A 26846-nucleotide genomic window follows, 5' to 3' on the forward strand; every position below is an offset into this window, starting at 1 on the left:
TCAAAACAATCACTTCATTAACTTAATTTACATATGATATTTGGTGTCTAAACTGCCAATTCCACATAACAGGAACACACAATAAGTTGAATAACATCAATAGCTATACAATGCAAATCAAAGAAAATATCAAGAAAATTCACAATATATAATGTTTGAATAACGGAATTCATAGTTTGGTAAAGGTCAAGCAATCCTAGTATCAAACCTGCACTTCTTAAACGTTACATTTCCCATTCTCAACCTCTCTGACATACAACTTTTCGTCATCATCTTAGCTTTTAGCCTTTTACCATATGGTAGTAGCCACCTTCACCGAGTTAAATTTCAGCGGAAGAGCTTTCTCTGATCAAGGAGCCACGGCGGTGGCCACCAACGATCACATCTTTGAGTCGAATCATGGGAGAAAGCATCCTGCTCCTTGCCTGTGGAAACAATCACTATTGGAATGTTAAGATTATTTTTGAACATTAAAACGATCACTATTACTTACACAAAATACCTTATATGATTTGTTGAGAGATTTATGTGTCTGTATAGGATGAGGAAATTCAAAAGTTGAGCTCTTCAAAATCACATTACCACAAAATAAATATTACATTGCTCAAAAGTTACCCATAACCTTCATTTTTAAAGTACGAGTAAGTCAAGTTCATTCTGATGTAAACAATATTACGTATTAGCAAAATAGTATCATGACTAATTCGTGTTACCTTATGATGTGCTAGTAAAAATGAGTTTGTTGTACACAACTGGAATAATCAACAAAAGAATCCAAATAATTGACACTATCAACCATCTTTATGCATAACATTATAAACGAGGTTTTATGCTTCATTTTAACTTTTATATAAAATTATTGCTTGAGAGAAGAAATTCGCTTTGACAACTTTATGCTTCATTTTTAACAAAGAAGAAATAAAAATTCCTTAGAAGAATGAATATAAATATACCTCATCAGAAATACTGACTTGCCACTTAAGTTGTAAAGCTCTTTCCTGTCGCCAGCGTTGACCAAGCATCACCAAACCCATCACTGTTGCTGCAATGAAAACAGACCATAATGTATTTGCCTCCTTTGCATGAGCATAGATGGAGGCAACTCCTCGCTTCCACCAAGCTCCGCAAGGAAGATCTGAAGGGTTTTGTTTGTCATCTTTGGAAGAGTTATTTGACAGTGATAAATCATCAGGAGATACCTTTGTCTCCTGCTCTGCTGATTCGGTTGTTACAGACTCAACTACGTTTTCATCGTATACTGTCACAGCAGCAATGTCTGTTTCACTGGGGAAAGAATTGTATTTTGCAGGGCTATGATATATACTTTCCTCTTTTTCAGTCAAACCAAAATCTGGTAGAGTTGTGCCTTCCTCAAACTGTTTTCCATGAATAGATAATCTGTTGATTTTCTCATCATAATATTTCATATCCTCAAACTCCTTTGACACATCCAATCCTTCTAATGTCAAGTTTTCTTCATCCTTTCCACTAGGCTTGGTCGCTTCTTCACGAGCCTCTACAGAGGCGATATCTTTGTCTCCAAATTCATTCTGAATCTCACTATAGTCAGTTTCCAATGGCAAGTTTTCATGCTTACTTGGTGGAAAGGCGAAGTGACCAGACATGAATAAGGCGTTTGATGTTTCAGCTTCATTTGTTGCATATGCACCTTCCTTGTCATCATCCTTCAACTCAACTTCACGTGGACCAGGAGCAGCTGCATAAGTTGATGCTGTGAGAGATACAACCTCCCAGTCATTACCGCGAGAAGACTTTTCCCCTTCATCTTCAGTTCCTGCCATCTTTTGTCTTCATAAAAAAATTGATATCAGAGCAGAGTTCTAGTTTTACTTAAAGTAAACTCAAACATTAACAAATACAAAAAAGTGAAAAACAAATACAATTATGCAAGGGAGAGCAGGGCTCGACAAAAAAAGGTGTATGATTTCATCATAACAAAGCATACATCTACAAGAAAACTACTACTTTAGGAAGAAAGGAAAAAACTAAAAACTTCACAGCTCACAAGCATGTGCAGGGTCATTGGATTGCATGTGTAGAAAATAATTGATAACAATAATGAAAAAATGAGAGTCATTCCTTGTGTAAATAGGCACGGTGATGAACGCATTACTCAATTCTATCGTGTAAAAATGAAAAAAAGAAAATCAATAACAAGAAGATGCAATTCTGCGATTACGATTTTTAAGGGAAAATTATAATTATTAATTAGAGTAACACTAATGACCTTTCTACAAACATTTCCAGGAGGGTTTAAAATCTGCCCGGGATATTACAAGGTTATACTCTTACCACTGAAAAAACTAAAATAACCAAAATTTCATGCAAATAGTTAGATCAATCTCTGGGAATTCACCTCTAAATTTTCATGCCCCTAATATTAAATTAAAATAATCTATAAGTGAAAACATGACCTATTTCTTTCACTCCAATCACAAAATTCACATCAACTTTCACTAAATCACTTCAAAAACTGATGATAAACTTCATGAATCCACTGAATTCAAATAACAACACAATCAAAAGTCAAAACATAATCATGCAATTGAACTAAAAAAAAATCCACAGAAAGATCCAATAACAGCACAAATAAACAAATTAAACACGCTACATAGAGTTGCATGATCATAAAACAAAAAATCAACAGATAACAGATATAATAATAATTATTAATATTATTAGCGCGTTAAAATGAAAGAAAATAAGAAAGAAAGATAAGAATGAAACTAACCAGAGATGAACGCGACACGATGTTCGTAGTGGGTAGAATTTAGAAGCGATGATGTATTATGTATTTCGATGAGGTTGAATTGAAACTGTTGTTTTTATATTATTATTATTATTATGGATATGATGTTGAATGATTATTCATTCATATGTTACCGGATATAGCAGGTTTTGAATGTAGAGTGTTACCGGTTATATCCGTTTGTGTTGCGTGGTGTCAGAGACTTCGGATCTAACTCAACTGTCACGCCCACTTACTTGTGTCATGGTGAGCCAATAACGTTACTCTGCTACAAGATATACATGATCAATTACAAGTACATTGTTTCTTTATTTATTTTTTCTTAATTTAGAATGTTAGAAGTGATGAGTCCGTTTGAATTAGACTTATTTTAAGTTTATGTAAAATTACTTACGCAAATAAATAAACTTACATGCATTATTCATAACTTTTTGAGTGTACTTTATGAACAAAGATATAAAGAAACAATTTTCATTAGTGAAAACTTATTAATCAACATAAAAGTTTATTTGTTTGTATAGGTGAGTTGCTTGTATTGCTTATGTTGCTTATTCAAAGGGCCACGAGATATCCCGTGAACTTAACTTAGTGGGTTGTTTATATTGCATACTATATGTATATAAGTTGGAGTTTGAATCTAGACACTTCACTTCTTCACATTTGAAATATGTAAGATCTATCCACTAAACTACTTGATAAAAAAATATCTTTGAAATTCATTGTTTTTCTTTTCTCTGAATGTATTTGTTTGAAATCAATTTTAATAAATAAATAAGAAAACAAGACAAATAAGGACCTTAAAAAAAAAGAAAAAGAAGAGAAATAAGGGAATGTTTGGATGACACAGAAATAAACCATTTGCAGTTAAGCTGAAAAAGCAGGAGGAAAGTGAAATGGGAGAGCTTTACGCTTTGGACTTCGATGGAGTCATCTGTGATAGCTGCGGAGAAAGCTCTCTCTCTGCTCTCAAGGTTCCTCCATCTCTCTCTCTCTCATTCAATGTCAAAACAATTTTTGGGTTTTCAAATTCTTAGAATGTTGTAAATTTTCAATCTTTTATTATGTTGGAATTCATGGAGTGTGATGAATTCAGCTCATGATTTAATTTGTTTGAAATTTTTTGCAGGCTGCTAAAGTGAGATGGCCTGGTTTGTTTGATGGGGTGGATTCAGCTACAGAGGATTGGATTGTTGATCAGATGCACATAGTAAATACTTTCTGGATGATTTTATTTAGTTTCAGCTGTTAATGGTTTTTTATACTACTGTGCTATGTTTTGTGTTTTTGGAATACAATAAGCTTGAATTTGCATTTAGTTTCTATGATTAGTTTAGTTTAGTTTATGTATCTTAAGACGAGGTATTCGATTTGAATTCTGGGTTTACATACACTTTGAATTGAATTGAATTTATTTACTCGGTCAGTGTAAAAGTTTTTTACGCATGGATCCAATCACACATCACTATGTATGTAGATACTTTTGGATGAATTTTAGGAGCTAAAATAACAAGTGACATCATAGTGTGATTGTCTTAGTCTCAGCTGTTATGGATTTTGTTGTACTACTGTGCTATGCTTTGGTTTAGCTATATTTGTAATTTGATTATTATAATAATAAGGGGAAATGCTAATAAAATAGTAACTAGTGCAAAAAAATATTATAATGGAGCACAGAATAAGCTTGAATTTGGATTTAATTTGACCCTATGATTATGTATTTTAGGAGATATTTTTATAGGGAAATGTTAGTAGGCTAGTGATTATGTTAGATATCAGGGTTTAGACCCTGGACCTCTAATGTGCCTTAACTCACTATTGAAAAAATTGTCAAGCATTTTTTGACTTCTAATTATAAAATAAGGCAATTTGGATTTTGGAACGATGGAGAATTGGAGATGTCTTGTACAGTTTGTTACTTGTAGATACATAAAGAGTAGTCTGGACCAAGATGCTACTAATCCACTCTACTATGATGCGTGAATTTGAGGACAATATTTTTACATGTTTAAAACATAGATTTTCATCGCAGACCTTCATTCAAACTGTTGAATTTCATGAAATATTTTACTGGTTTCTAAAAACATAGATTTCCATTGAATATCTTCAAACATATAAATGCAATGTATTATGTACATATATTTCTATTGCCAAATGGCTGGACTTGATTTCAATATTTTAAAGATAAATTTATATAGTTGTTCATGTCAGGTGCGACCGGTAGTGGAAACTGGATATGAAAACCTTTTACTTGTGAGGTTGTTGCTAGAGACCAGAACCCCGTCCATCAGGAAGTCTTCGGTGGGTAAAATTCCTATACCTCATTTTTTCTCATTAACTACCACGTAGCTAAAGCTAGGTTTATAACTTATGATGATGCTTGTTTCATTGAATCTGCTTCTGAAGTTTCTTGAGTGATGTCATTGTTCTTGTGCAAGGTTGCAGAGGGGCTTGCCGTTGAGGGTATATTGGAGAGTTGGTCCAAGTTGAAGCCTATTATTATGGAAGAATGGGGTGAGAATAGGGAAGCGTTGATAGATCTTTTTGGAAAGGTCAGGGATGAATGGTTGGAGCAGGATTTTGCTGCTTGGATTGGTGCAAACAGGTAGTCCAATCGTCCCTTGACAGAGGAATAATTTTTATATTTGTTATATAACCAATGTTTTAAAAGTTGAACCGTACATGGAACTGGCGAGACCTCTGGGTCATGATCCAACTGCTCTAAACCATTCAAACCGGGACAAAACCATGATTGAACCGTTCAAATAACCGAACTTTAGACAGTGTCCGTTCATGGTTCAACCAGTTGAAATGTCTGGTTTGGTTTTTAAAACATTGGTTACAACTTATACCAGATGCATGATGAGAAACCTAAAGCATTCTGTGGAGATATCTTAAAACATGAATCCATGAACATTCGGTTTATGAGAATTTCCAGTGCAAGATTGAACATATGTTATTATCCCAATTCAGCCACTTGTCTAACTTGAGAGTGGGAGATCCGTTAGATTGGGGGAGTAGAGTAGGACATGTTGTGATTCTTTTGGACTGTGGTAGATCAATTATTTTCCTTTCTGTTCAAGGAAGTTCCGTTGGAGATGATATTCTAGGAGTCAATTTATATCCGTCTTTGTATTCTGGTTATGCTTCAGACTAGATATTGTCATTAGTTTGGTACATTAAGCATATTAAGATCCTGCTGTATTGCTATTTAGGGGTGTTCATGATCCTAACCATATCCAAATAAAAACCTATTAAATGGATTAGATTAGCCAAACAAGATTTTTTTTCCAAAACCGAATTAACAAAAACCTGGTTTCGGATATGGTTGTAGTTTGTGGCTTCCAACCGGATATTTTGCTCACCCCTACTCCTGTTGGCTGAATATTGACATCTTATAAATCATTATATGCTGTAATATGTTCTTTGCACATGTCATGTCATGTATGCGATGATTTCCTATTATTAATTGGTGATGCTTTGCATATAGAATATATCCTGGTGTTTCTGATGCATTAAAATTTGCAAGCTCAAGGGTTTTCATTGTCACCACAAAACAGGTAAACTTTGCTCTTTACCCTAGTAAGGGAACCATGATCGCAACAATAGAGAGTTTTGCTTTTAGTATTAAGAAAAATAAGAGGGGATGAAGTAATTGGTCGATTATTTCAGAGCCGATTTGCTGATGCTTTACTTCGAGAGCTTGCTGGAGTAACCATACCATCTGAAAGGATATATGGTCTGGGCACTGGGTTAGTATTTGATAAATTTCACAGTAATTATGCATTGAAATATTTATATTTCACTTATATTATCTCTTAATTTTATTGCTCTCTTTTGATAATTATTTTACCCACAGTCCCAAGGTAGAAATTCTAAAGCAGCTTCAAAAGAGACCAGAGCACCAAGGGCTGACACTGCAGTAAGATACTGAGCTATTATAGCAGCACTCAATGTCTTTTGGTTATGACTATTTATGTGAATTTGCCAAAGATGGTCTTCGAGATATTAATTAATTCCAATTTATTTTAACCAGCTTTGTTGAGGATCGGCTAGCTACCTTAAAAAATGTGATCAAAGAGCCTGAGTTAGACAAATGGAATTTGTATCTAGGTACGTCTCTTTTTCTGTTTATAATTTCTGCACCCTCCCTCATTTTTGTCTCAGTTCCCGTTTTCTGTATTATTGGTCTTCTTTTTATGATGTTGTTTACTTGATAATGATGACTGTTTGGATCAGGGAATTGGGGTTACAACACTGCACAGGAGAAAGAGGAAGCTGCAGCTATCCCCAGAATTCAAGTTCTTCAGCTCTCAGACTTCAGCAAAAAGTTGAAATAGGGGTTTTCATTGAATTTTCAATTGTCAGTCATTGAATGACTAAATATTTTCTTCGAACTCCTTTATAAACATTATAAAAGTTTCTAGTGAAAACACTCTTTCTACTTAGAAATTTATGTTAAAGAGAGAATCAACAATAATCTTATTGTTTCTATTATTTGGGCTGAACAGTATGAAAAGAATAAGCATGCTATTTATGTATATTACTTTTGATAGGATAAATTGGGTATTAGAATTAATTTGTGGTTGAGTTTTTTTTTAGTAATAATTTGTGATTGAGTTGTAAATGTGCTTGTTTGTATTTTAAATAGACAAGAAAATTCTTGATGGTATCACAAGTCTTTTAGCTGAGATACCTCATACTTTTCTGGTGCTTGGTTGCTTTCGTTCTTGGCTCTGGTTTAGTGAGAAATCGTCTTTCTTGTTTTTGTGCTCCAGGGTTCCATTTCAGCAACTGTCTTGGATCGTGCTTCATCTATATTGTTTGTCTTGGTGTGTTGTTTTTTTGGGACTCACTGCCAATGATTCCTGTTTTTCATCTTCGTCAAGCTTTTTGGTTCTCATTTTCATCTAAGGTTTGCGATCCTTGTTTATCGCCCAGTTTCTATCTTGGTTCATGGTTCTTGCCACTATTGAATTTTCTGGTTCTTGCGTTCCTTTCCTAGTTTGTTGTGGCATCATGTCGATCGAGGAGAGTTTTGTTATTCACTTTACCAGCGAAAGTTATACAGCACCAATGACACATGTGCAACATGGTAGACAAATGATTAATGATTCCTAAATTATAACTTTGATTCTAGCTTCAATTAAATCTCAAATTGTTAATAATCAACGTTCATTTTCTATTGCTAAGGATATGTGGGATTCTATAAAAACGTGTTTACAACCTAGTTAGTGCCACTATGCTAAATTGGTTTCATGTTCCTTCTTTGGATGTTTATGCCATGGACTGATCCCCTACCAATTGCACTACACAGATCCAACCGAACTAATGTAAAACCCATTGGCTACATATGAGTATATTATGTGAAGCTGAATTTAGATGGCTCTTCAACTAGATTCAAAGCTGGGGGATGTTAAAGAGAGAGTCCTTGTCAATCTTATTTCAATTATTTGGGCAAAACATTAGGAAAAGAACCAACATGTTATTTATGTATATTGATTTTGACAGGACAAATTGGAAATTAAAAGTCATGTGTGATTGTGAACTGCAGATAGATAGGAAAATAAATAGAGGAGGTATCAGACCAAAGCTTCTTTTTTGGTCTTGTTAAATTGTAGTAATTTGCAACTCTCTTAAATGAAGTGACCTTGTTTTATCTTCAAGTTTGGCCTTGTTACATGCAGTGAGTAGTTTTGTGCAAATTACAAAATTCTAGCTGTTTTGAGTATTGAAATAACTTAGGCGTAACTAACATTGGTACTTAATGCGCATATCCTCACTTGGTTAATAAAAAATGACTTGTTCAAAGACTTGTATTCTTAAAATTGATCTCAAATGTTTGAATTAGTAAAATTCACATTTTTATATAATATGCAAAGTTTAACACTCAATGTCACTTGACTCAGACATGCACTCGCCACACAAGCATACAATCCATGTCAAAGATAAGATTAGTAAACTTGTATTTTTCACATAAAAAAAAATATAAATATAAAATCATCTAAATTTTAACATCTAATATTGATGGTTTTTTTCCTCAAAAACAAAGTGTTGATGGATTTTGTCGCGCACACACAAAGTTCATATATAGGTTTATAGGTTGATCATATACAAATTAAACCACAAACCAACTACATGGTAGGTAGTTATCCATTGTAAAGAAAAAGACAAAAAGAAGAAATTGCTCCATATAGGCACGTGTCAAGATTTCATTGATGGTGGCACCAATATAATCAAATCTCATTTGAATGGCGGGGTAATTGTATACCATGCAATCTTAATATATCATATTTTGATTGGTTTTGGTAACATTGAAAGGAAGAGAAGGAAATGGGGCATCTCTATGCATTGGACTTTGATGGAGTTCTCTGTGATACATGTGGAGAGACAGCTATCTCAGCTCTCAAGGTTCTTCCTCTCTCACCAATAAAATGCAAGAAAACAACTGAAAATAGTAGAAAGTTTTTGATGATCACATTCAGTTTCATATGGTTTTGGACATTTTTTGGTTTTGAAATAAGTGTGACTATATTGTTTGATGATTTGCAGGCTGCTAAGTTGAGATGGCCAGACTTGTTTGGCAGTGTGGATTCATCCACAGAAGATTGGATTGTTGAACAGATGATTAAAGTAAATAAATATAATTATGGCTAGTTTTGTTTTATTTTTTCTTGTCTTGTTATTACTTTTTAGTTATTCTACATTTCTACTCCAAATTAGAGTTTAACTGTGTTGGTAGCCAAGCACTATGCTAGAGGTGAAACAATCTTGAATTTGCTAGCAGGAAACTACTTAATTTATTTGAAGTTGAACTTAAGTTTTTTCATGTCAGGTGCGACCGGTGGTGGAAACTGGATATGAAACTCTTTTACTTGTGAGGTTGTTGCTGGAGACAATAGTTCCTTCCATCAGAAAGTCATCAGTGAGTATAAAACTATAAACCATGGCTTTAAATTTTTTGGTGTAAGTCTTTGCTTTTGATTTTTTATCATGGATTAACAAGTGAAAGTCACAACATTATCATCAGATTCTAAGGAACTTTGTGATCTATGATGATGCCATTTGACTGATGACATAGTTCTTCTGAAAGGTGGCAGAGGGGCTTAAAGTTGAGGGTATATTGGAGGACTGGTTCAAATTGAAGCCCATTGTCATGGAAGAATGGAATGAGAACAGAGATGATCTGATAGACCTATTTGGAAAGGTCAGAGATGATTGGTTGGAGAACGATTTCGCTGGTTGGATTCAAGGAAACAGGTACTTCAATCAAATGTTGTGAAATGTGATCATTCTTTTCAGTGTTGTCAAATAACATATAGCAGCGCCATAGCGTTACAACGCAGTAGAATTTTAACAAACCATTATTGTTCCGCAACATGTGATTTAGTACCAAGTGTTGTCAAATAATTAATTTTTGGATGATTTACCTCTAGATTCTATCCCGGTGTTGCTGATGCATTAAGATTTGCAAGCTCAAAAGTGTACATTGTCACCACAAAACAGGTCTGACTTCGCTCTTTGCTCCTAGCATGAAGACAATAACCCTAAAAGTCCTACATATATTGACATGCCCTTGTGCCTTTGAATTTTCTATGCACTTTCCTATCCTTTCTATGGTTTCAGGGTCGCTTTGCCGATGCTTTACTTAGAGAACTTGCTGGAATAACTATACCACCAGAGAGAATATATGGTCTAGGAACTGGGTTAGTATTGCTATTTTTTTATTTGGACAAACTCAGATGCCTTATGCCTTTGCTATTTCCCAAACCATCTTGTCTTTTTTGGTTTCAGTCCTAAGGTAGAAACACTGAAGAAGCTTCAAAAAATGCCAGAACACCAAGGGCTGACACTACAGTTAAGATTCTTGTGCATCTAGAGGCTATTTAAATTGATATAAACTTGTAGTTATTACATGTTAAGATGATTTGGGAGGAATTAACTGTAGTTAATTTTAAACAGCTTTGTGGAAGATAGGATTGCAGCCCTTAAAAATGTCATCAAAGAGCCAGAGTTGGATAACTGGAATTTGTATCTAGGTAAAATTCTTTTCTCAGCCTCATTTTATAGCTTCTGCACTCTCAATTTTCATTTCTTTGAGTTTCTATGTTTTGCACTATTTGTGATTATTGGAGTTGTATAATAATTAATAATTGTTAAACTTGGTTGTTTGGATTAGTGAATTGGGGGTTCAACACCCAAAAAGAGAGGGATGAAGCAGCAGCCAACCCCAGGATTCAGCTTATTGATCTCTCTGATTTCAGTAGCAAGCTGAAATGATGGTTTCAATTGAATCGTCAATCATTCTGTTGAAGAGTATTTTCTTCCATCTTATTTATACATAAACAATAATGATTCCTTGAGAATTTCTATTATTACAACTGCAACTATCATGAGATATAAATAATATTTCCATTTCCAGTCTATATTATTAACTTTTGGCAATGATAATCTGGATGTAATCAACAACACAAATTACAAAAATTTCAAGTTTTCCCCAAACAAATTCTCCCAGGTAGAAGTGTATTCTCTTACTCTTGCCAAATGCAGCAAGGCTTGATTGCTTCTTCACTACCATTTAAATGCTAGTGAAGAAAGAGTTGTACATCATCAAAAATAATAACAGTAGGAGAAATCCGTTTAAAAAAGTGATACAATTGCTTTATCTCAACGTCTAGAGGAATATATCTGTACCGTTTAACTATAATTCTGTTTTCGAATTTCCATCAACTTCCTCTGGACTAGCATTATCTGCTTTGTCTTTCTCACTATTATGCTTCTGAATGAGTTCATCTAGGGATGGATCTCCGGGTCTTCGAAAAAGTTGCTCCCCCATTTTAATCTCATATGCGTCTGATTGGTCGAAGACAAATTCCTTCAACTGTTGACATGATAAGAGTATGAGAGACTACTGACAGCAAGCAACATAAACTAAGGACGCACAAAATTACTACTTCCTCTAGGCTGAATATAAAGATAATTTTTCACTACGATAAGACAGAGTTAAAGTTCCTTGATCAGAATCCAACATCATTTGACAGCCAGGTAAAGAACATAATATAAATGAATCAAAATCTTTCAGAAACTAGGTGAGGTCTGTTACTTCATTGTATCATATGATGCCAAAATGTCTTATCATAAATCATATATGAATATGACGATAGACCATTCTTAGTTCTTTATGATCGAAAAAAAAATGTAAAAATGGAAGCCGTACGTACCTCTTCCAAGTCCTTAATGCTGTCCATATTGAACATGATTGTATTCAAATCAACACCTGTAAACCTTACTCCAACAGCTCCGGTTCTAAGAACGTGTGTCCATTTCATGGCAAGTTCAGCTACCTTGTCCTAAAATCAAACACGAAAAATTGCAATGGTACACAACATTAACTCAAAAGTTCAAACCAAAAACCTCTCTACTTCAAAAAACAGTATATAGACCATCAACAAGCACATGTCAAAAGCCTAAGCACCTCTTGTTACTTCACTTAATCTTTCAACGGGAATCGCTAGCAATGCATGCTTTGTTATACTGTTGCATGAAATTAATGCATTTCTTATTTTGTAAAACACATAAATTTCATCCAATAAGTACTAAAAAGAGTATCCCTAGACTTTTTCTTTGACAGCACATTGGAAATCAAAATATAACAAGTAAAAACTATGAGGAAAAGTTGAATTTATCCACTTTGGGCGACACGATCCAATTTGGAAATTAGCATAATCATACACAAAACTCAACATAACAAAAAACTCAGTAAAAGGGAAAAACCACAGCTTCAACCCATTGGAGCTAGTTTTTTTATTCAAAAAAACAGATATAACAATTAATCAAATCGCTAATTAACTCAAATTCAAGCTCAATTAACAACAAAATAAAAGATCAAAATCACAACTTTAACTCAAACCCATCATTCAAAACAAGTAAAAATCACAGATTTAACTCAAATTAAGAAAAAAAAGGCAACATTTTTGTCATCAAAATCCAGCAAAAATAGTAATAATCAGAATTTCAACTCAAATTACAAAATGTGGTTACCGGAGTCCGGCGAACACCAAATCGGAGCTTAACGAATCCGATAACAGGTCCGGTGTGGCGTTTCATCATCTCCTCTTTGATCTTCGATTCATCCATCTTGGTTAAATCAGTGGGAGTGAAAGAGGGTGAAGGTTTCTTGCCCCATTCCTTCCAATCATCATCCTCCTCATCGTCGAACACGTCGTCCAGTTCGTCGGTGATGTGGACCTTGCGTTTTCCGGCGAGGGTAAAATGGGAATTTAGGGAGATTAGAAGAAGAAGGGAAAGTAGAAAGAGAGTTGTTAAGTTCATGATGATGCAATGAAGAATGAATGAATGAATGAATCACTTCATGCAATTATGCCGTTGGTTGTGGCGTGTCTTTGCATGAAGTGCTTAAAACTTGGATTATGATTAATTTTTGATTTTTTTGTTGCTAAGATTAGTTTAAAGATTTTATTTAACTAGGAATTAAATTGAATTTAATTTGATTAAAAATTTTGTTGGTTGAGAATCAAGTACATTTTATGATTGAAAGTTGTACCTATGAATAAGTTGACATAGATCTTTTACAATCTCTGTCATGTTAGGAAGAACATCAATTATTTGATTAGATAAAGAGAATAGTAATGAAGGGTTAAGTCCAAAAATATAAAGAAGTATAAATTTTGTAAAAAAAAGAGTTTAAATGAATAATGAAAATTGAAATAGAAAGTAAAAAGCTACATAAACATTTTGTATTTGCTTTATCAAGATAATGGATAGAGTATATCAATACATGGAAATTTGCTAAAACAAAAAGCATGAATTTGCCGACAAACTCACAACATCATGTTAATAGCATAAAACGATAAAGTACAAAATCCTACACATATGGCTGTATTCAAGTATATGGAATATACATGTCTTCGAATATGCAACGTTAACGACACCAAAAGACGATGAACAAAACAACGCTGCATTAAGACGATGAAATTAGGAAAAAAAACAAAATAGATGTTAAAATCACTTATTTCAATAAAAGGGAAAGAGAAAAACGAGTTAGACAAGAATTTAAACTTGATTTAAAAAACAAGAATTGAATAGATATTGTAAAAAGATATATATACATATATAAGATATCTTGAGTAACAACAAATACTAGCCTCTCAATGTGTAAGGTTGAATCACTAATCACGGCCTACAAAATGTAACACAAATGGTAGATACTTGAGCCTTTAAACCGTTTGGTCTAGGGTTGAATCCCTAATCAGCGTGTATGAAAAAACATTTGTCAAAAGAGACCAACCCTTAAATAGAACTCAAATTGTCGATTACAAATAGAATAAACTAATCAAATTTGCGGGGATAAATTTTCTATAACTAATTTTACATTTTTTTTTGAAAGAAAGAATTTGACATTCTTTAATCCCGCTCATTTGTGGCACTTTGTAGCTTAACTAATCTTAAAGTTGTAATTTTTTCAAATGCTATCCACCATGAATATGAACTGCTTCAGCTTCAAGATAATTAATATAAACCACACACATTGGTCTTGCTTCTAAATTACAAATTGCAATTGATGATATTTATCTCATATTAGTGTCATATAGGGAGTTTCAGATGTAACTGTAGAGAGTTATACATCAAACAAATTGCATTTGGTATCTGAGAACCGAGTTCTAAGTACTGTGAATATTCTCATCCAGAATCTCAAAGATACCTTGTCTAAAAGTTTGAACACCTCAAAATAAAAGCATTTCTTAAACTACAAATAGCTGTAGAGTACATCAACGAACACAAAATATCCATAAGTTAAATAGCCACCCATCAAGGAGACTCGGCAAATAAGAAAGAACACCGAACTCTGCTTACACCTTGCTCCTCCGTTGCATTGTAATCCGGAAAACTAAAATACAAGATGAAGGGGTAAGTCAAAAAGACTTGGTAAGGAGATAACAACCATCACCAACTACATCAAATATATATAATTTTCAATGAAGTATACACATGAAACTCAGTAACTTGTAAATTTATCCATTCAAGAAGAAATATTTCTAAAACTGAATTCATTAAAAAGGTAAAAATCAAAAAAATAACTTCAAAAGAAAATAATTAAAATAAAAGAAGGAATCATCATGAGAGGACTAAGAGACGGCTCAATCTTGTTGATAGCCCTTCTTCCTAAGGGTGGCCTGGCCTCTACCTAATGGGCGGCTGCATCTAATGAATAGCCTTTTCCTCAAGATCTAGTAACACATGATATCATATCATATCAATTAGGGAGTCTACATTTAGTTGACAAATGTCTCTTCGTAAAGATGGCTTCTCCCAAAGAGGCAAGTCCATCTAACGGGCAACTCTCCGTAACGGTTAATGAGTAAAATGTCGGGGGTTTGAGCAAGAAAACTTCTGTCTGTGATCAAAATATGCAATAAACACAGAATACATGGGATGCAGAAGTGCTTAAATGATCTCCAACAGCAAACCATTGAAGAGAAATTTTAGTTTTCTCTTTGAAAAGCTATCTTAACCTATATCCCCAAAATAGAACTTAACTGTTTTCCCTTTATCATAATTTTATCTCATTCTCTGTGAACTGAGCCAATTTTTCATGCGACAAATTTGTAACGCATCAGCGATTTAGTTATTCTGCCACACTTTTATTAGAGTCCCTTTGAACAAAATGAGTCTCACATGGTGGTGATCCAACACCGTAATTCTATTAATATATTAGTTGATTTAACTATTTAACTAACACAAGTTTGATATATATGTTTGCAGTTGCATACACATCAAATAACTCAGCTCAGTATCCTGCTCAGCTCTTACCTTTTCTTTTCCGGACTAATTACTATGATACAATCACAACCAAATAGTTGCGGTAATAAATTAAAATTAGCGTAATGATACAACAATCTTAACAAAGAAGAATTGGATATATTATGAAATTCCTAACCAGCAACCATACAACACAACCAAGCCTTGTCCTAACTAACAACTACGAATAGTTAAATACAATGTCCAATTTCCCAACATAGGTAATAATATCATATTATCATAAGAATAATAGCCACTCATGAGTTGGCTAAACTCATATTAACTAAACAATTGGACTTTTGAATGTTGGGTTCAAGTCTAATATTAAGGAAAAAATCCATAGGAGATTTCAAGGTTTATATAACAACCTCCTATTAAGAAAGAGTACAATTGAGCAAGGTAATGAATTATTGTAGTGAAGATAAATTTGACTGATTGTTACCGAGAAACATCATTGCATCTCTCTTTCAATTGATTGTGGCTCAAACTCCTATTTGTGCTTACATTTTGCTAAAAGAAAAATTACCCTCTAGCTTATTTGAAAACCAGTTATCACTCATTCCAAAGCTTAGTCACCCAAAAGTAACAAAGGAGATGCAACTCACAAACTTACGTGCAGTTCAACCAGAAAAATACTTCCATTCTGTCACAAATTTTCAAAGTAAATGAAATTACTGCATGTTTGAAGAAATAAAGTAAGATTGGTTTCCCTATCCTTATTTATTTATAAACCTACTCATCCAAGACTACTGACGTGTGTAACTTGATCATTAATATCTTTCCCACTTCAACCTTTCATTCAATTTCTAGTTCATACTTTAAGTTTTGTTTAAACATTTGGATGACAAATCAAATAATGAACATTTAAGATAGATTGAATTTCCTTTCAAGAGAACCGCCTTCTAGTTGATACTCTATAATCTATAACAATATATAAAGGGATTGCATATTTTTTGGGAATTGTTATATTGTTGGTAAAAGATAAACATAGTTTGTAACTATTTAAAAGTCACAGCATCTATTCATATAATTTTAATCAAAATCGAAATAATAATAACAATACAAAAACAATTTCATATAGACCAGTAGATTGTCAAAGTCTTCCAAAAATGCAATCAACCTAACAATCATAGAAAAGAATATTCAAGTGTTCAACTATAATGAAAACAACATATGCCAATAAATGGAAATTAAAACAAGTAACAAATGAAAGAGGAACTTACTATGAAACAATTGGAACTAAGCTTTCAACATAGTCCATGGTCGAGTACCAGCATGTAGTATTGTCTTTACTCTTTGTAGTAATTTCTGTTCGCCCTACTTTACCATCTCTCCAATTACAGATAATTGCTTCTGTTTCATCATTGCTCTTAAGTATTAGTGTATCACCATCCTCATAAAGAAGCAACGGCACCAATTGCAAAGTTTCGTAGTCACTAAAGGTAGAATCTATCAGAAGATCCTGATAACTAAGTTTAAGGAACTGAGTCCACGAATCTTCAACCCCAAAAGTCATCATCCTCCATATAACAAAATCGGCGTCCTTAGAATAAGAAAAACACAGGCAACCCCCCAACACACGGACAGTTGGTTCTACTAACGGCACTTCATCAAACTCGCGTGGCAGCATGAACTGATGGTATGTCTCCGTCGTCAGATTAAGAGAAACAATAACAAACTGGTCAACTTCAATATCCTCAAAATCATAGTGAAAGTGATTGTGAATAGCCAACCAATTAAAAGTGCCACTCAAATACACACCAGCATACATACAACGCTTAGCATCGTCCAAATGAACACTATCCAAATGAAGCGGAACAATAGGGAAACATTCAATATCTCTCCAAACATTATCAGGCAAACTAACAATTTTGACTTCACTTTTGAATTGATGTTCCGGATTGTAACGGAATGCCACCACCTTATAAGTGTCGGTTGCATCGTCAAAACCAAAGTTGAAGCTAAAATTGTTTAATGGAGATCTTCTGCCACAATCAGGAAAACACTGAAATGTCTTAATTGTCCTGGTGGCTGGGTTCCATAAATGGAGCCAGGACTCCATATACTCATGATTAGACGAAGAGTAACAATCAATTGACAAACAGATCAATCCATTGCAAGAACCAACGATATTATAGTAATAGTTGAAAAAACAACAGTAACGCTTGATGGAAAGGGTGAATGATGGATTCTGAATTAAACTGTGGATGGAGTACGGAACGATACTGTAACCATAGTCGAGTACAAAACTGAGTTCGGGGGAACAGGATTCGAGAATTCTGGTGTGAAGCGTGACTAGTGTGCATAGCGGATCTCGTGTTGCTGATCTTTTGAGATGTGATTTCACGAAAGCAGAATCGGAAATTAGGGTTTTCCAAGATTTATTGACACATCTGAATCGAAGAAGAGATTTTACTGGAAGGAAAGAAAGTACCTCTACGATGAGATCGTCGGAGAGAACCGCCTGCGTCGGAATCATAGACTGAGTGGCTGATTTCTTGTTCATTTCAACGCACTGAGTGGCTGTTTCACACACACCGCGTTTTTAGTATAATTTTTTTATTGAAATTCGTGCATGTTTTTTTTTTTTTAGTTTATTTGTTTTTTTTAAGAAAATAACTTTTATCATTTCATTAAAAATTAAATCTGTAAAGCATTTTCCAATCTCATCAAAGACACGAACGAAACCTAGTACTAGATGTGACAATCTCATTTGTTTGTCTTCTAATAAACTTCACATAAGAGTTTGTTATATAGGAGTTACAGGATTGGATACTAGTACTATCCATAATGAAATTAAATTCGGTGATATCTCCTCAATCTTTGTTGAAATAATTAGCTACTCTTTTTGAATCAACCTCAAAATCAACATTTGTAAGTTGAAGTTCATGTATACACCGAATTGTATGGTATAGACCCAAAGCCTTCCCAACGTCAACAGAACACAATGGAGCGAACCACATGGTTTTTGAGCGGACATGGTTTCCTGCTGAATCTCAAATGCACATGCCCAATCCTACCTTGTTGCTAGTGTTAGAAAAAGAGGCATCAACATTACATTTAAGTCTATCACCTTGGTTTCCTCCATATGATATCTCTATCACTGTTGGCTGAAATTGGGTCATCATGTTGGTGAAGGCTTGTAGTGGTAGTTGTGTGAATATGACCCGAGGGACTTTGCTTGCGATTAACATTTCTCCAACCTTCTAATAGGTGCTTAGCTCTTTCCAGAATTGTAACGCTCGAGTCTGACACATGTTGCCACAACTTAAGGTTTCTAGCTTTCTAGATGCTCCAAATTATGGTAACAATAGTCTCTATTTGGGCTATGGACAGCTGCTGCAACAAATTGAATATGATGTCTGGTGCATTATCAAATTGATTCAGAGATGGAGAAATCAAATGCAAAACATTGGCTGCATTCCATACATCAATGGCCATCTTACAATGAAAAAATATGTGGTAGCTATCCTTATGGAAGTCGTCACACGTGACACAAGTTGATGGGCAATAAAATATTTCTATTTTTAGATAGCTTAACATATTTTTATTTTTTATTTTTGAGGGGAACCTTAACGTATTCTTCTGGACCATTAAATAAAATATCAAACAACATTAATGTATCATATTAAAAATTTGAAAATGATTGAATGTCGTTTGAAAAGTAATAAAATTTGTTATGATGTCGATTTGAAAATGTACAATTAAATCTTCAATGGTACTAGTAATTAAGAGAAGACAATTTGATTCCGACAATAACTGATAAGAGAGAAATTAGTCCTTACAATAGACGAAAATTCTTAAATAATTTCTTTTTTAATTTATCACTTATTCTTTCCAGGACACAAGAAGATCAGCCTTTAGCAGTTACTGCTCGAATTAATATTGATGATATATAGAGTGGTTTGAAAGATAAGCATGGACGATATGTTTTCTAATTCTTCAGCACATACATCGCTAATTAATCAAAATTTTGTGATGAACAATAACATGTTTGTTTCCAAATTGAATGAGATGTTTGTTGTGGCGTATAGTTAGAGGTGAGATTATGACTCCTGCCCAGTGATAATCAAACTCTAGAATTAGTGAAAATCAAAGGCATCTACTGGTGCGCAGCAGTTTGGTGCGTTTCAGACCATTCCTAACCCTAGACATCCATATTAGTTTGTTTCGCCTACAACGATTCAACAACAGGTGTTTGAGTTCTATACCTAGTTTATTGATAATGTGTTGTATGTTAAGGACTTGAGAGTGCTTGCTTTGTATGGTATCGAGATCAAGGTTATCAAAATCGGGACTTTACTTCAAGTCGAGAGGGAGTAGCAAAATCGGGACTCGTAAAATCGCAATCAAAATCGAAGGATTTTACTCAAGGACTTTTGTAGAATCGATGTAGCATAGCAAAGTCGGGACTCGTAAAATCGCAATCAAAATCGAGGATTCTACCAAAACAAAAATAACGTTAAATATATGTTATAAATTGCATATGGTAATAAATGTCTAAAGTTCAAAATCCACAAAATACATATACATAAATGTGATAGAAGTGAAGGAATGAAAATTTTTGGCCTTTCGGGTATTTATAGAACATGTCATGGAATCAGACCGGGTCAATTTACGAACTAGGTCAAAAATTGACCCTTATCAAAAAAATGAACAAAATCCTTCAAAATCCATCAAAATCCTGCGATTTTGAATGGATTTCACGATTTTGTGCGATTTTGATAGGATTTTGCCTGTTTTTGGGACTGTGCTATGGATTTGAGTCGTTGAAGCTACGCAAAGTCGCAAAAACCAGGATTTTGAGACTTAAGTCGGGTTTTTGATAACAATGATCGAGATTGCATTTGAATACATTAGATGGTATTTCACATCCGTACTTGTTGGTTAGACCTGCAAGAGATGCTCCAAGGCCACCTTAGCATGAGGCCCTTGACGAGACTGCTGCTGAAAAAAGGGAAACATGCAATAGGCAGACATTGGACCGCGGTTAAGCCGCATCAGATACATAACCTTGAAGTCTTCCAAGTGGAGATAATGTCTGGTGTCCAAGTGGAGTAGGGAAGTCCCGCATGACAGGACTTGGAGCAGATCTTGGAAGAGGCTTAAGGAGTGTTCTTGTATCGCTGAAGGAGGAAAGGGGTGCTAGGGGTGGACATGCTACCCAATAGTTGTGTTTATGTCTTGTCAGATTTGGGTATTATGTTTGGCATTTGTTTTGTAACATTTGGATATTGGTTAACTAGATCGTCTACCCGTGCTAACGCACGGGTCATATACATTGAAACATATTACTTAAATGCAATATTATATTTAACATACACAGCTAAACTAATATGTGAACAGTATATATAATTGCTAATATGGAAATCCAAGTTGTCTTGAGGAACTAAGTTTTATTCTATGTCACTCATATATGAGTCCCTTATTTATGTTTTATATCGATGCTAAAAAGATAGTAAAATGTTTAGTTTAAAAACAATGTCATATTAGATTAAATTAAACTGAAATGGAGGAGAACAGTCACATAACTATGTATAATCCTCCCATTCTCTTGGACAAATACACACATTAATATACTAAAAATAATATCAGGAAATTTTACTCTTATAAAGTTCCAAATTAGATACTTGTTTTGAATAAACAAAGAAGCTTGTTCTAACGTTCTTCTATCAAAAACTGGTCCAATGGAATGACAACATCATAATGTTAGTCCTAGTATTCTTCAATCACCTTGGTCATCAATACGTATAGGAAAATTATGACAAAGAAATAATTTATCCACAACTTTATAGTTAATAAATGACCTATGAGAGTACAATGGGATCTATGGAATGCTGATGAATATTCATTGTGCATCATCAGTTTCTACACTTTCGACTTAGAATGCAAAGTTGCACTAAATAGGATAATAGAATTTCAATATTGCAACTCAAAGTTTAAACATGGAGTGTAGGAAGGAAAATTTCCCTTATAGAAAGAAGCACACACAACATAAGTCAATTTGAACTCGGTGAGAACCAATTTTCCAATCAAAGCAATGTTGGCATGAACTCGGTGAGAACCAATTTTCCAATTAAAGCAATGTTGGCATTCCTGAATAGATACAATTTCCAAAATTTAAGCTATTAAAACATAAATTCCTGATAATAACTATTATAAATGACACAAATTTTATAGTTGGTCAATCTACTCCAATATTTTTTATGAGTAAAAGAAATAAGTTACCAATTCTAAGTTTTTATTTATAAGCTATGTAGAAAAATGGTAAGAAAAAAGGAACTCAAATATGTATTATATTTTTTTTTATGAAAATGAGAAGGAGCACTTTGTTTATATCTTCAACAACTCTTTCAATCCTATAAATCTTAAAAAAATTTAATACAATAAATTCAACTTATAATAAGAGATTTGGTAAGTGTGCAATAATCTTAAGAGATCAAGAGAACTTTAGTCCAGGGAGCTATTTTCTCTGCAAGTGCAAGTTTTTTTCTATTTCAGCTTCTTGACAAATCTTTAATAATCGCCTACAAATGAATTAAAATCTTGCTTTGCTACATAACCTCATAAAACTCCAGCTACCACAAACAATGGTTTAGTTTAACTACTCTATTTTGACAAATTTTAACATATAAAATTAACCAACGAAAAAAAAATATAGTACTCAACATGTCATCTAATGGTCCGGAAATGAGTACTTGAGCACAACTAACATATCTTATGCTAAAGTGCCAAAATTACATTGATAAATTTAAACTTGAGCACATAATACACATATTACATATTACATCTATGCTCACCCTTTACTACCAATTATCAAACTAAATATTTATGACTTTGTTGAAGCTACAACAATGGCAAACAAATTTTTGGTCAAAGATTGTGACGAAATGTAATGGACCACCATTTAATGGCAGCACTGCAGTAGAATTATAGAGAAAAGAAAAGGGTGAGCATAGATCCACATTATTCCTTTCTAGGAGATAAAAAAAATGAACACTATTTGTAAAAAAAAAAAAATAGCCACCCAGATAAAGAAAAATAATCAAGGTCTTCATTTTATGCCTTCTAAATTTCTAATATAACAGTACTGGAAGTTGAATTCACGCATAGAAAATGAAAAAAAAATGCAATCAATGAAGAATGCAACAGGAGTAGAGATAATTTAAAAGTCTAAATCTAATAAAACACAGAAGTTGATGAAATAAAGAAGTAGGAAGCAGCTCACTCTAAATTGAGATTTGAAGATGAGAAACAAATTTACTCTTCATGATTATCCAGTTGCCAAAAATAAACATTAATTGGATAGTCTGGGTTATGGAGGTACATGAGCAGGCACATGGAACGAAAATGATATGAAGAAATTGCAATAAAGAAAAGGATAAAGGAAAAATCTGAAAAGATCTTTGCAAAATTGAGAGAGGAAAAAGATGTGCAGATGGGAAATGTGAGAATGATGGGTTTCAAAGAATATTAGCAAAAAGAAGGTCAAGAAGATGAATAAAAACCAAGAATGGGATAGTAATAATTCAATTTTTGCAAAAATTAACAAAAAAAACTCACAACATTAACTTCCAGAGTTGATCCTCCCATACATTGCAACATCGTGCGAGATGCGATCTAAAACCTAAAGTAGAAACGAATCAAAAGCACAATGGAATCATCAATCTCTAAAAAAAAAAACAATGGAATCGTCAATGAACTTGTTGCTTGTGTAAGGTTTTTGCTGGATGAATTCACCTTTGTCATTGTTGATGCAAATCTTAATTCCATATTTATTTTGTTGATAAAATACAGTTGCACCAGCATCTACGTACGTTGCATTTTTACGACCCAACATCTGACTTTTTTCAAGTGATTGTGGTAGATCCGTGACCTGAACTTGGTGAATTTCCAGCCGAAAATTGGTCCAATTCCAACTGCTCAGCATGTCCCTTGCAGCTTTTACAAAATGTTGTACCGGTTTCTCGATACCCCAACCTTCTAATTTTTCCGCATCAAAATCATCCAAATCTACATCGCGACATCATTGATTTCAGTTCCTGCAAGCCTAAGAGCAGACCAAAGAAAATCAGTATTGCAACAGACAATTTTTCTTCATGATTTTGTTTCTACTGCATTATTCTAGAACTACAAACTATTGTCACACTAAAATGAAAGTGTTTATCTACCACAAAACACAGGACTTGTGTCTAATTCAGTTGAGGATTTAGATCTACTACATCCATTATATCTCCTACTACAATCACATTAGTATTCATATTAAACTATTAAAGATATTAATAACTAATGTTCTAAAAATAGTAGAATAGTGATTGATCATGTTTTTTGCTTGAATGTTATCTAATATCGAAACCTAATTCAAGCCCGATTTAATATCAACTGAATTATGAACTTTTTGAGAGTATTGAACAACGAATTAAATTATAATAAAATATAATCCCCTCTTTAATTTCTGGTTTAGTTTTTAAGACAGAATCGTAAGATTTCTTCAGCCATTCCACCTAGTTGCTTTTCTTCTACTTGTGCCTGCACTTAGACAGTAATGTTATGTTAACAATTTTCCAAAAACTTACAATTATAATTAGATACTAAAAGAAATATTGACCAATTTAACTTCTTTTGAACAATCTATAAGAAAGATACAAATTCATGTTAAAAGTTCAAGAGAAGTGTAAATTTAAGAAATGTATAAAGAAAAAAAATAAGAATGGGACTTGCCATCAACAAAGCCCAATGCAAGTTCTAGTGAACCTTTTATCAAACACTTAGAGTGCAACACCATATAGCAATCAAATTAGGTTGTACTCATTTGTTGTACTCACTTTAACTGCAGTTAAACAACAACATATAGCAATCAAATTTGATATCATATAATTTGACAGTGTCAAAATGAAAGAAAAATAAACTATTTAGTTGCTCTTAAATTCACAGAGAATGATATGATAAGCACATCTAAGAATTACCTCAATGGTACTGAATCATCACCGAAATGCTTCCCTAGAAGGATCCAGAGGCTCTGCAATCACCTCATTCATTGGAGAAGTATAACCCGGTGTATCGTATTAGGTTGTCTCGCGGTGACCGTTGCGATTTGGAACCATGGATCGACCGCTGAGTTCTACACCAATGGAGTTGAAAAAGGGAGTAGCATAAGAAAAGTAGGAACATGGAACTAACTTTCTGGCGGTGAGCAACAAATCGAAAGAGAGGTGTGGCAGTTTTGCAGTGAGGGGGCGTGGAAATGAGTAGATGATAAGGGAGGAGTGGATCCAGTAGATGGGGGGTGATGAAGGAAGAAGATAGAGAGGAACAAAATTCAGAGAAGAGAAGGAGATTGAACAGTATGTGAAAGTTAGGTTGAAGTAGGAACATGGAAAATACTCAAGCATCAATGAGATAAATAAAATAAAGGAGGAATATAAGAGTACTTACTGCCAGCTGAAGAAATTTCTGGAGATTGACTGGAGAAGGTTTGGAAACGATGGCGTTTTGGGGAAGAAGAGTGAATTTGGGTTCAGAAAGAGTAGATGGGAAGGAAAGGTGAATTGGGAAATTGAGAAGCAAAAAAAATGACGGTAGAGAAAGATGAAGAATTTTTTTTTGAAGAAGAAGAAGAAGGGAAGGTGCAGTTCACGGTTTTTTTTTAGTGGGAAATTGTATGTATGTTACCCACTTACCAATGCTTTCTTTTTCCAATGTTTGAAGACAGTGGAATGCTTCATTGGGAATACGGCCAATTTGAAATTCAAATTTGATGGAGCCATTTTGTTGAATTAAGCAACATAGATAGATTAATCCAAGGGCTGAAATGATTTGGAGCCAAAAAAGTAGGGTTAGGGGTTGGGAATTAGGGTAAGCATGTTTGCTAGGATTAGATATAAAGGATATATGTATCAATGCTTCTATTATATTTGTACTTATAATCTGTTTTGATGTATGTTGCAAGCAATCTAGCGCTGTCAAAAAAAATGTGTTAACTTTCACAAACAGGTTTCGGTCTTTGTGTTGACACAAATATAATTCGAAGTATTTTACAAGTTCGGATTATATAATTCAATCTGTGTCAACATATGAACTTTATTTGCTCTTTGAAACTAGCATGATGGGGGATTTTGCACAGTTCAATTTATATAATCTGACCTGGTACTATCTTTTTCCGTTTTATATTTTCCGAGCCGTTTGAAAGAACCAATGTAATTGTAGGTGTTTATGAATTTTTTAGGTTGTTCAGATTATATTATCCGAAATATTTTTTTTAAAGAGGATATTATCCGAAATATTGAAGAAATAGTTCATATTATATAATTTTAATTAGAGGAAAATGAGAAATTTAGAGGGCGTGCAAGAAGGTAGTAGGATGTAAAAAAATATCTAATTTAGAAAATTACAATGGGAAGATGAGATTGCTAGAATTTCTAACTTTAAGGAAAGTGTATGTTGACATAATTGGAATGTTTTGAAATTGGAACACTCCCAAATCGCAAAGATATATGTTGAAATAATTGGAATGTTTTGAAATTGGAACACTCCCAAATCTCAAAGATGTACGGGACATCTTAAAATAATTTGGGTTTTCAATATCCAATTTCACATTACATGACATATCACCCTCATTATAAATGCAACATCTACACGTATTGCTCATATACAAAACTCTACATCTCTCAGGTCCAATTCTAAAATTAAAAGCAGTGTCTATCTCTGGTTATTTAGTGAGTTGCAAGAGTTTTCAGCATTAATGCATCAGCTTTTGTGATTTTTCTCTAAAACTTGAATTGGTTCATTCATTCATACTCTACTAGTCGAGATACCCGTGCTACAGCACGGGTAGCGCGGCTTCGCCGCGCTGTATGGCCGCGGCTCCGCCGCGTGTCGCGTCTCGGATGCACTTGGCATAGTGATTTTTTTTGTCTATAGTGAAAAAATGTAAAGCATTTAAAGCATAATAATGTATATATTGATCGTTAGTAATAAAAAATTATAAAATAATTAAATTTTAATATGAACAATTATATATATTAGATTTTAGTATTGATGATATTAAAAAATCTAATAAATAAAAATAATCATAGTTTTTATTTACTAATATGTTTTGGTGTGAAAAATACTAATAAGCATCCCGTGAAAAATCTTAATTAATTGATTATATAATATTGTTATCTTAAAATATATTTCATAAATAAACATATGCTAACATATTCCCGTAAAAAAATACAGTGAGATATATTTTTGTTAATATATAGTCCATACACTCATA

General features: G+C 33.6%; 5 protein-coding genes and 2 long non-coding RNA genes across 11 annotated transcripts; 2 read left to right on the plus strand and 5 right to left on the minus strand.

The window, feature by feature from the left end:
* On the minus strand, positions 1–2822 carry ATI1 (mesoderm induction early response protein). 2 transcript variants are annotated; one of them, XM_085729798.1, is made up of 3 exons: positions 2753–2822; positions 954–1809; positions 1–425 (listed from the first exon to the last, which is right to left on the minus strand). In XM_085729798.1, the coding sequence occupies exons 2-3, from the start codon at positions 1800–1802 to the stop codon at positions 321–323; spliced, it is 954 nt and encodes a 317-aa protein (XP_085585924.1). In that variant the 5' UTR covers positions 1803–1809; positions 2753–2822; the 3' UTR covers positions 1–320. The 2 variants fall into 2 exon arrangements, with proteins under 2 accessions (XP_085585924.1, XP_085585925.1); XM_085729799.1 differs by having other exon boundaries at positions 1–440.
* A 799-nt stretch (positions 2823–3621) lies between these two features.
* LOC146908712 (ribosomal RNA small subunit methyltransferase G) lies at positions 3622–7329 on the plus strand. Of its 2 annotated transcripts, none has more exons than XM_085729802.1 (9): positions 3622–3741; positions 3897–3977; positions 4966–5068; positions 5206–5372; positions 6258–6327; positions 6440–6519; positions 6627–6689; positions 6804–6880; positions 7007–7329. In XM_085729802.1, the coding sequence occupies exons 2-9, from the start codon at positions 3928–3930 to the stop codon at positions 7105–7107; spliced, it is 711 nt and encodes a 236-aa protein (XP_085585928.1). In that variant the 5' UTR covers positions 3622–3741; positions 3897–3927; the 3' UTR covers positions 7108–7329. The 2 variants fall into 2 exon arrangements, with proteins under 2 accessions (XP_085585928.1, XP_085585927.1); XM_085729801.1 differs by having other exon boundaries at positions 4979–5068.
* Positions 7330–9028: 1699 nt separating this feature from the next.
* LOC146908713 (uncharacterized) lies at positions 9029–11193 on the plus strand. Its single transcript, XM_085729803.1, has 9 exons — positions 9029–9178; positions 9320–9400; positions 9603–9692; positions 9861–10027; positions 10204–10273; positions 10394–10473; positions 10562–10624; positions 10730–10806; positions 10947–11193. Exons 1-9 carry the CDS (start codon positions 9101–9103, stop codon positions 11045–11047), a joined length of 807 nt encoding a protein of 268 aa, XP_085585929.1. The 5' UTR covers positions 9029–9100; the 3' UTR covers positions 11048–11193.
* Positions 11161–13412, minus strand: LOC146908714 (LDL receptor wingless signaling/trafficking chaperone). The gene is made up of 3 exons (XM_085729804.1): positions 12809–13412; positions 11989–12117; positions 11161–11648 (listed from the first exon to the last, which is right to left on the minus strand). Exons 1-3 carry the CDS (start codon positions 13097–13099, stop codon positions 11469–11471), a joined length of 600 nt encoding a protein of 199 aa, XP_085585930.1. The 5' UTR covers positions 13100–13412; the 3' UTR covers positions 11161–11468.
* Positions 13413–14321: 909 nt separating this feature from the next.
* LOC146908715 (F-box/kelch-repeat protein At3g23880-like) lies at positions 14322–18103 on the minus strand. Of its 2 annotated transcripts, none has more exons than XM_085729796.1 (2): positions 16810–18103; positions 14322–14675 (listed from the first exon to the last, which is right to left on the minus strand). In XM_085729796.1, the coding sequence occupies exons 1-2, from the start codon at positions 18090–18092 to the stop codon at positions 14597–14599; spliced, it is 1362 nt and encodes a 453-aa protein (XP_085585922.1). In that variant the 5' UTR covers positions 18093–18103; the 3' UTR covers positions 14322–14596. The 2 variants fall into 2 exon arrangements, with proteins under 2 accessions (XP_085585922.1, XP_085585923.1); XM_085729797.1 differs by having other exon boundaries at positions 14322–16229.
* A 3245-nt stretch (positions 18104–21348) lies between these two features.
* Positions 21349–23628, minus strand: LOC146908716 (uncharacterized). 2 transcript variants are annotated; one of them, XR_015020375.1, is made up of 3 exons: positions 23327–23628; positions 23150–23213; positions 21349–21682 (listed from the first exon to the last, which is right to left on the minus strand). It is a non-coding gene; the product is annotated as an uncharacterized LOC146908716 (long non-coding RNA). The 2 variants fall into 2 exon arrangements; XR_015020376.1 differs by lacking the exon at positions 21349–21682 and adding an exon at positions 22305–22505 and having other exon boundaries at positions 23327–23599.
* A 349-nt stretch (positions 23629–23977) lies between these two features.
* Positions 23978–24732, minus strand: LOC146908717 (uncharacterized). The gene is made up of 3 exons (XR_015020377.1): positions 24553–24732; positions 24308–24416; positions 23978–24115 (listed from the first exon to the last, which is right to left on the minus strand). It is a non-coding gene; the product is annotated as an uncharacterized LOC146908717 (long non-coding RNA).
* Between the last annotated feature and the right edge of the window lie 2114 nt (positions 24733–26846).

This window comes from Medicago sativa, chromosome 7 (assembly GCF_051527215.1).
Source record: "Medicago sativa cultivar Bolivia chromosome 7, Bolivia_mono, whole genome shotgun sequence".
Lineage (NCBI taxonomy): Eukaryota > Viridiplantae > Streptophyta > Magnoliopsida > Fabales > Fabaceae > Medicago > Medicago sativa.

What these genes read in the sequence shown, in the direction of transcription:
- LOC146908713 (XM_085729803.1), top strand. Translation starts at nt 9,101, where the DNA reads ATGGGGCATCTCTATGCATTGGACTTTGATGGAGTTCTCTGTGATACA. An exon ending in CTTCCATCAGAAAGTCATCA is followed by an intron (nt 9,693 to 9,860) that starts GTGAGTATAAAA and finishes TTCTTCTGAAAG; the next exon opens with GTGGCAGAGGGGCTTAAAGT. An exon ending in CACCAAGGGCTGACACTACA is followed by an intron (nt 10,625 to 10,729) that starts GTTAAGATTCTT and finishes AATTTTAAACAG; the next exon opens with CTTTGTGGAAGATAGGATTG.
- LOC146908714 (XM_085729804.1), bottom strand. Translation starts at nt 13,099, where the DNA reads ATGAACTTAACAACTCTCTTTCTACTTTCCCTTCTTCTTCTAATCTCC. An exon ending in TTGGTGTTCGCCGGACTCCG is followed by an intron (nt 12,118 to 12,808) that starts GTAACCACATTT and finishes GTTTGATTTTAG; the next exon opens with GACAAGGTAGCTGAACTTGC. An exon ending in GCATTAAGGACTTGGAAGAG is followed by an intron (nt 11,649 to 11,988) that starts GTACGTACGGCT and finishes TCATGTCAACAG; the next exon opens with TTGAAGGAATTTGTCTTCGA.
- ATI1 (XM_085729798.1), bottom strand. Translation starts at nt 1,802, where the DNA reads ATGGCAGGAACTGAAGATGAAGGGGAAAAGTCTTCTCGCGGTAATGAC. An exon ending in AAGTCAGTATTTCTGATGAG is followed by an intron (nt 426 to 953) that starts GTATATTTATAT and finishes TTGTTTCCACAG; the next exon opens with GCAAGGAGCAGGATGCTTTC.
- LOC146908715 (XM_085729796.1), bottom strand. Translation starts at nt 18,092, where the DNA reads ATGAACAAGAAATCAGCCACTCAGTCTATGATTCCGACGCAGGCGGTT. An exon ending in TTAGTTCCAATTGTTTCATA is followed by an intron (nt 14,676 to 16,809) that starts GTAAGTTCCTCT and finishes CTTGTATTTTAG; the next exon opens with TTTTCCGGATTACAATGCAA.
- LOC146908712 (XM_085729801.1), top strand. Translation starts at nt 3,664, where the DNA reads ATGGGAGAGCTTTACGCTTTGGACTTCGATGGAGTCATCTGTGATAGC. An exon ending in CGTCCATCAGGAAGTCTTCG is followed by an intron (nt 5,069 to 5,205) that starts GTGGGTAAAATT and finishes TTCTTGTGCAAG; the next exon opens with GTTGCAGAGGGGCTTGCCGT. An exon ending in TCATTGTCACCACAAAACAG is followed by an intron (nt 6,328 to 6,439) that starts GTAAACTTTGCT and finishes CGATTATTTCAG; the next exon opens with AGCCGATTTGCTGATGCTTT.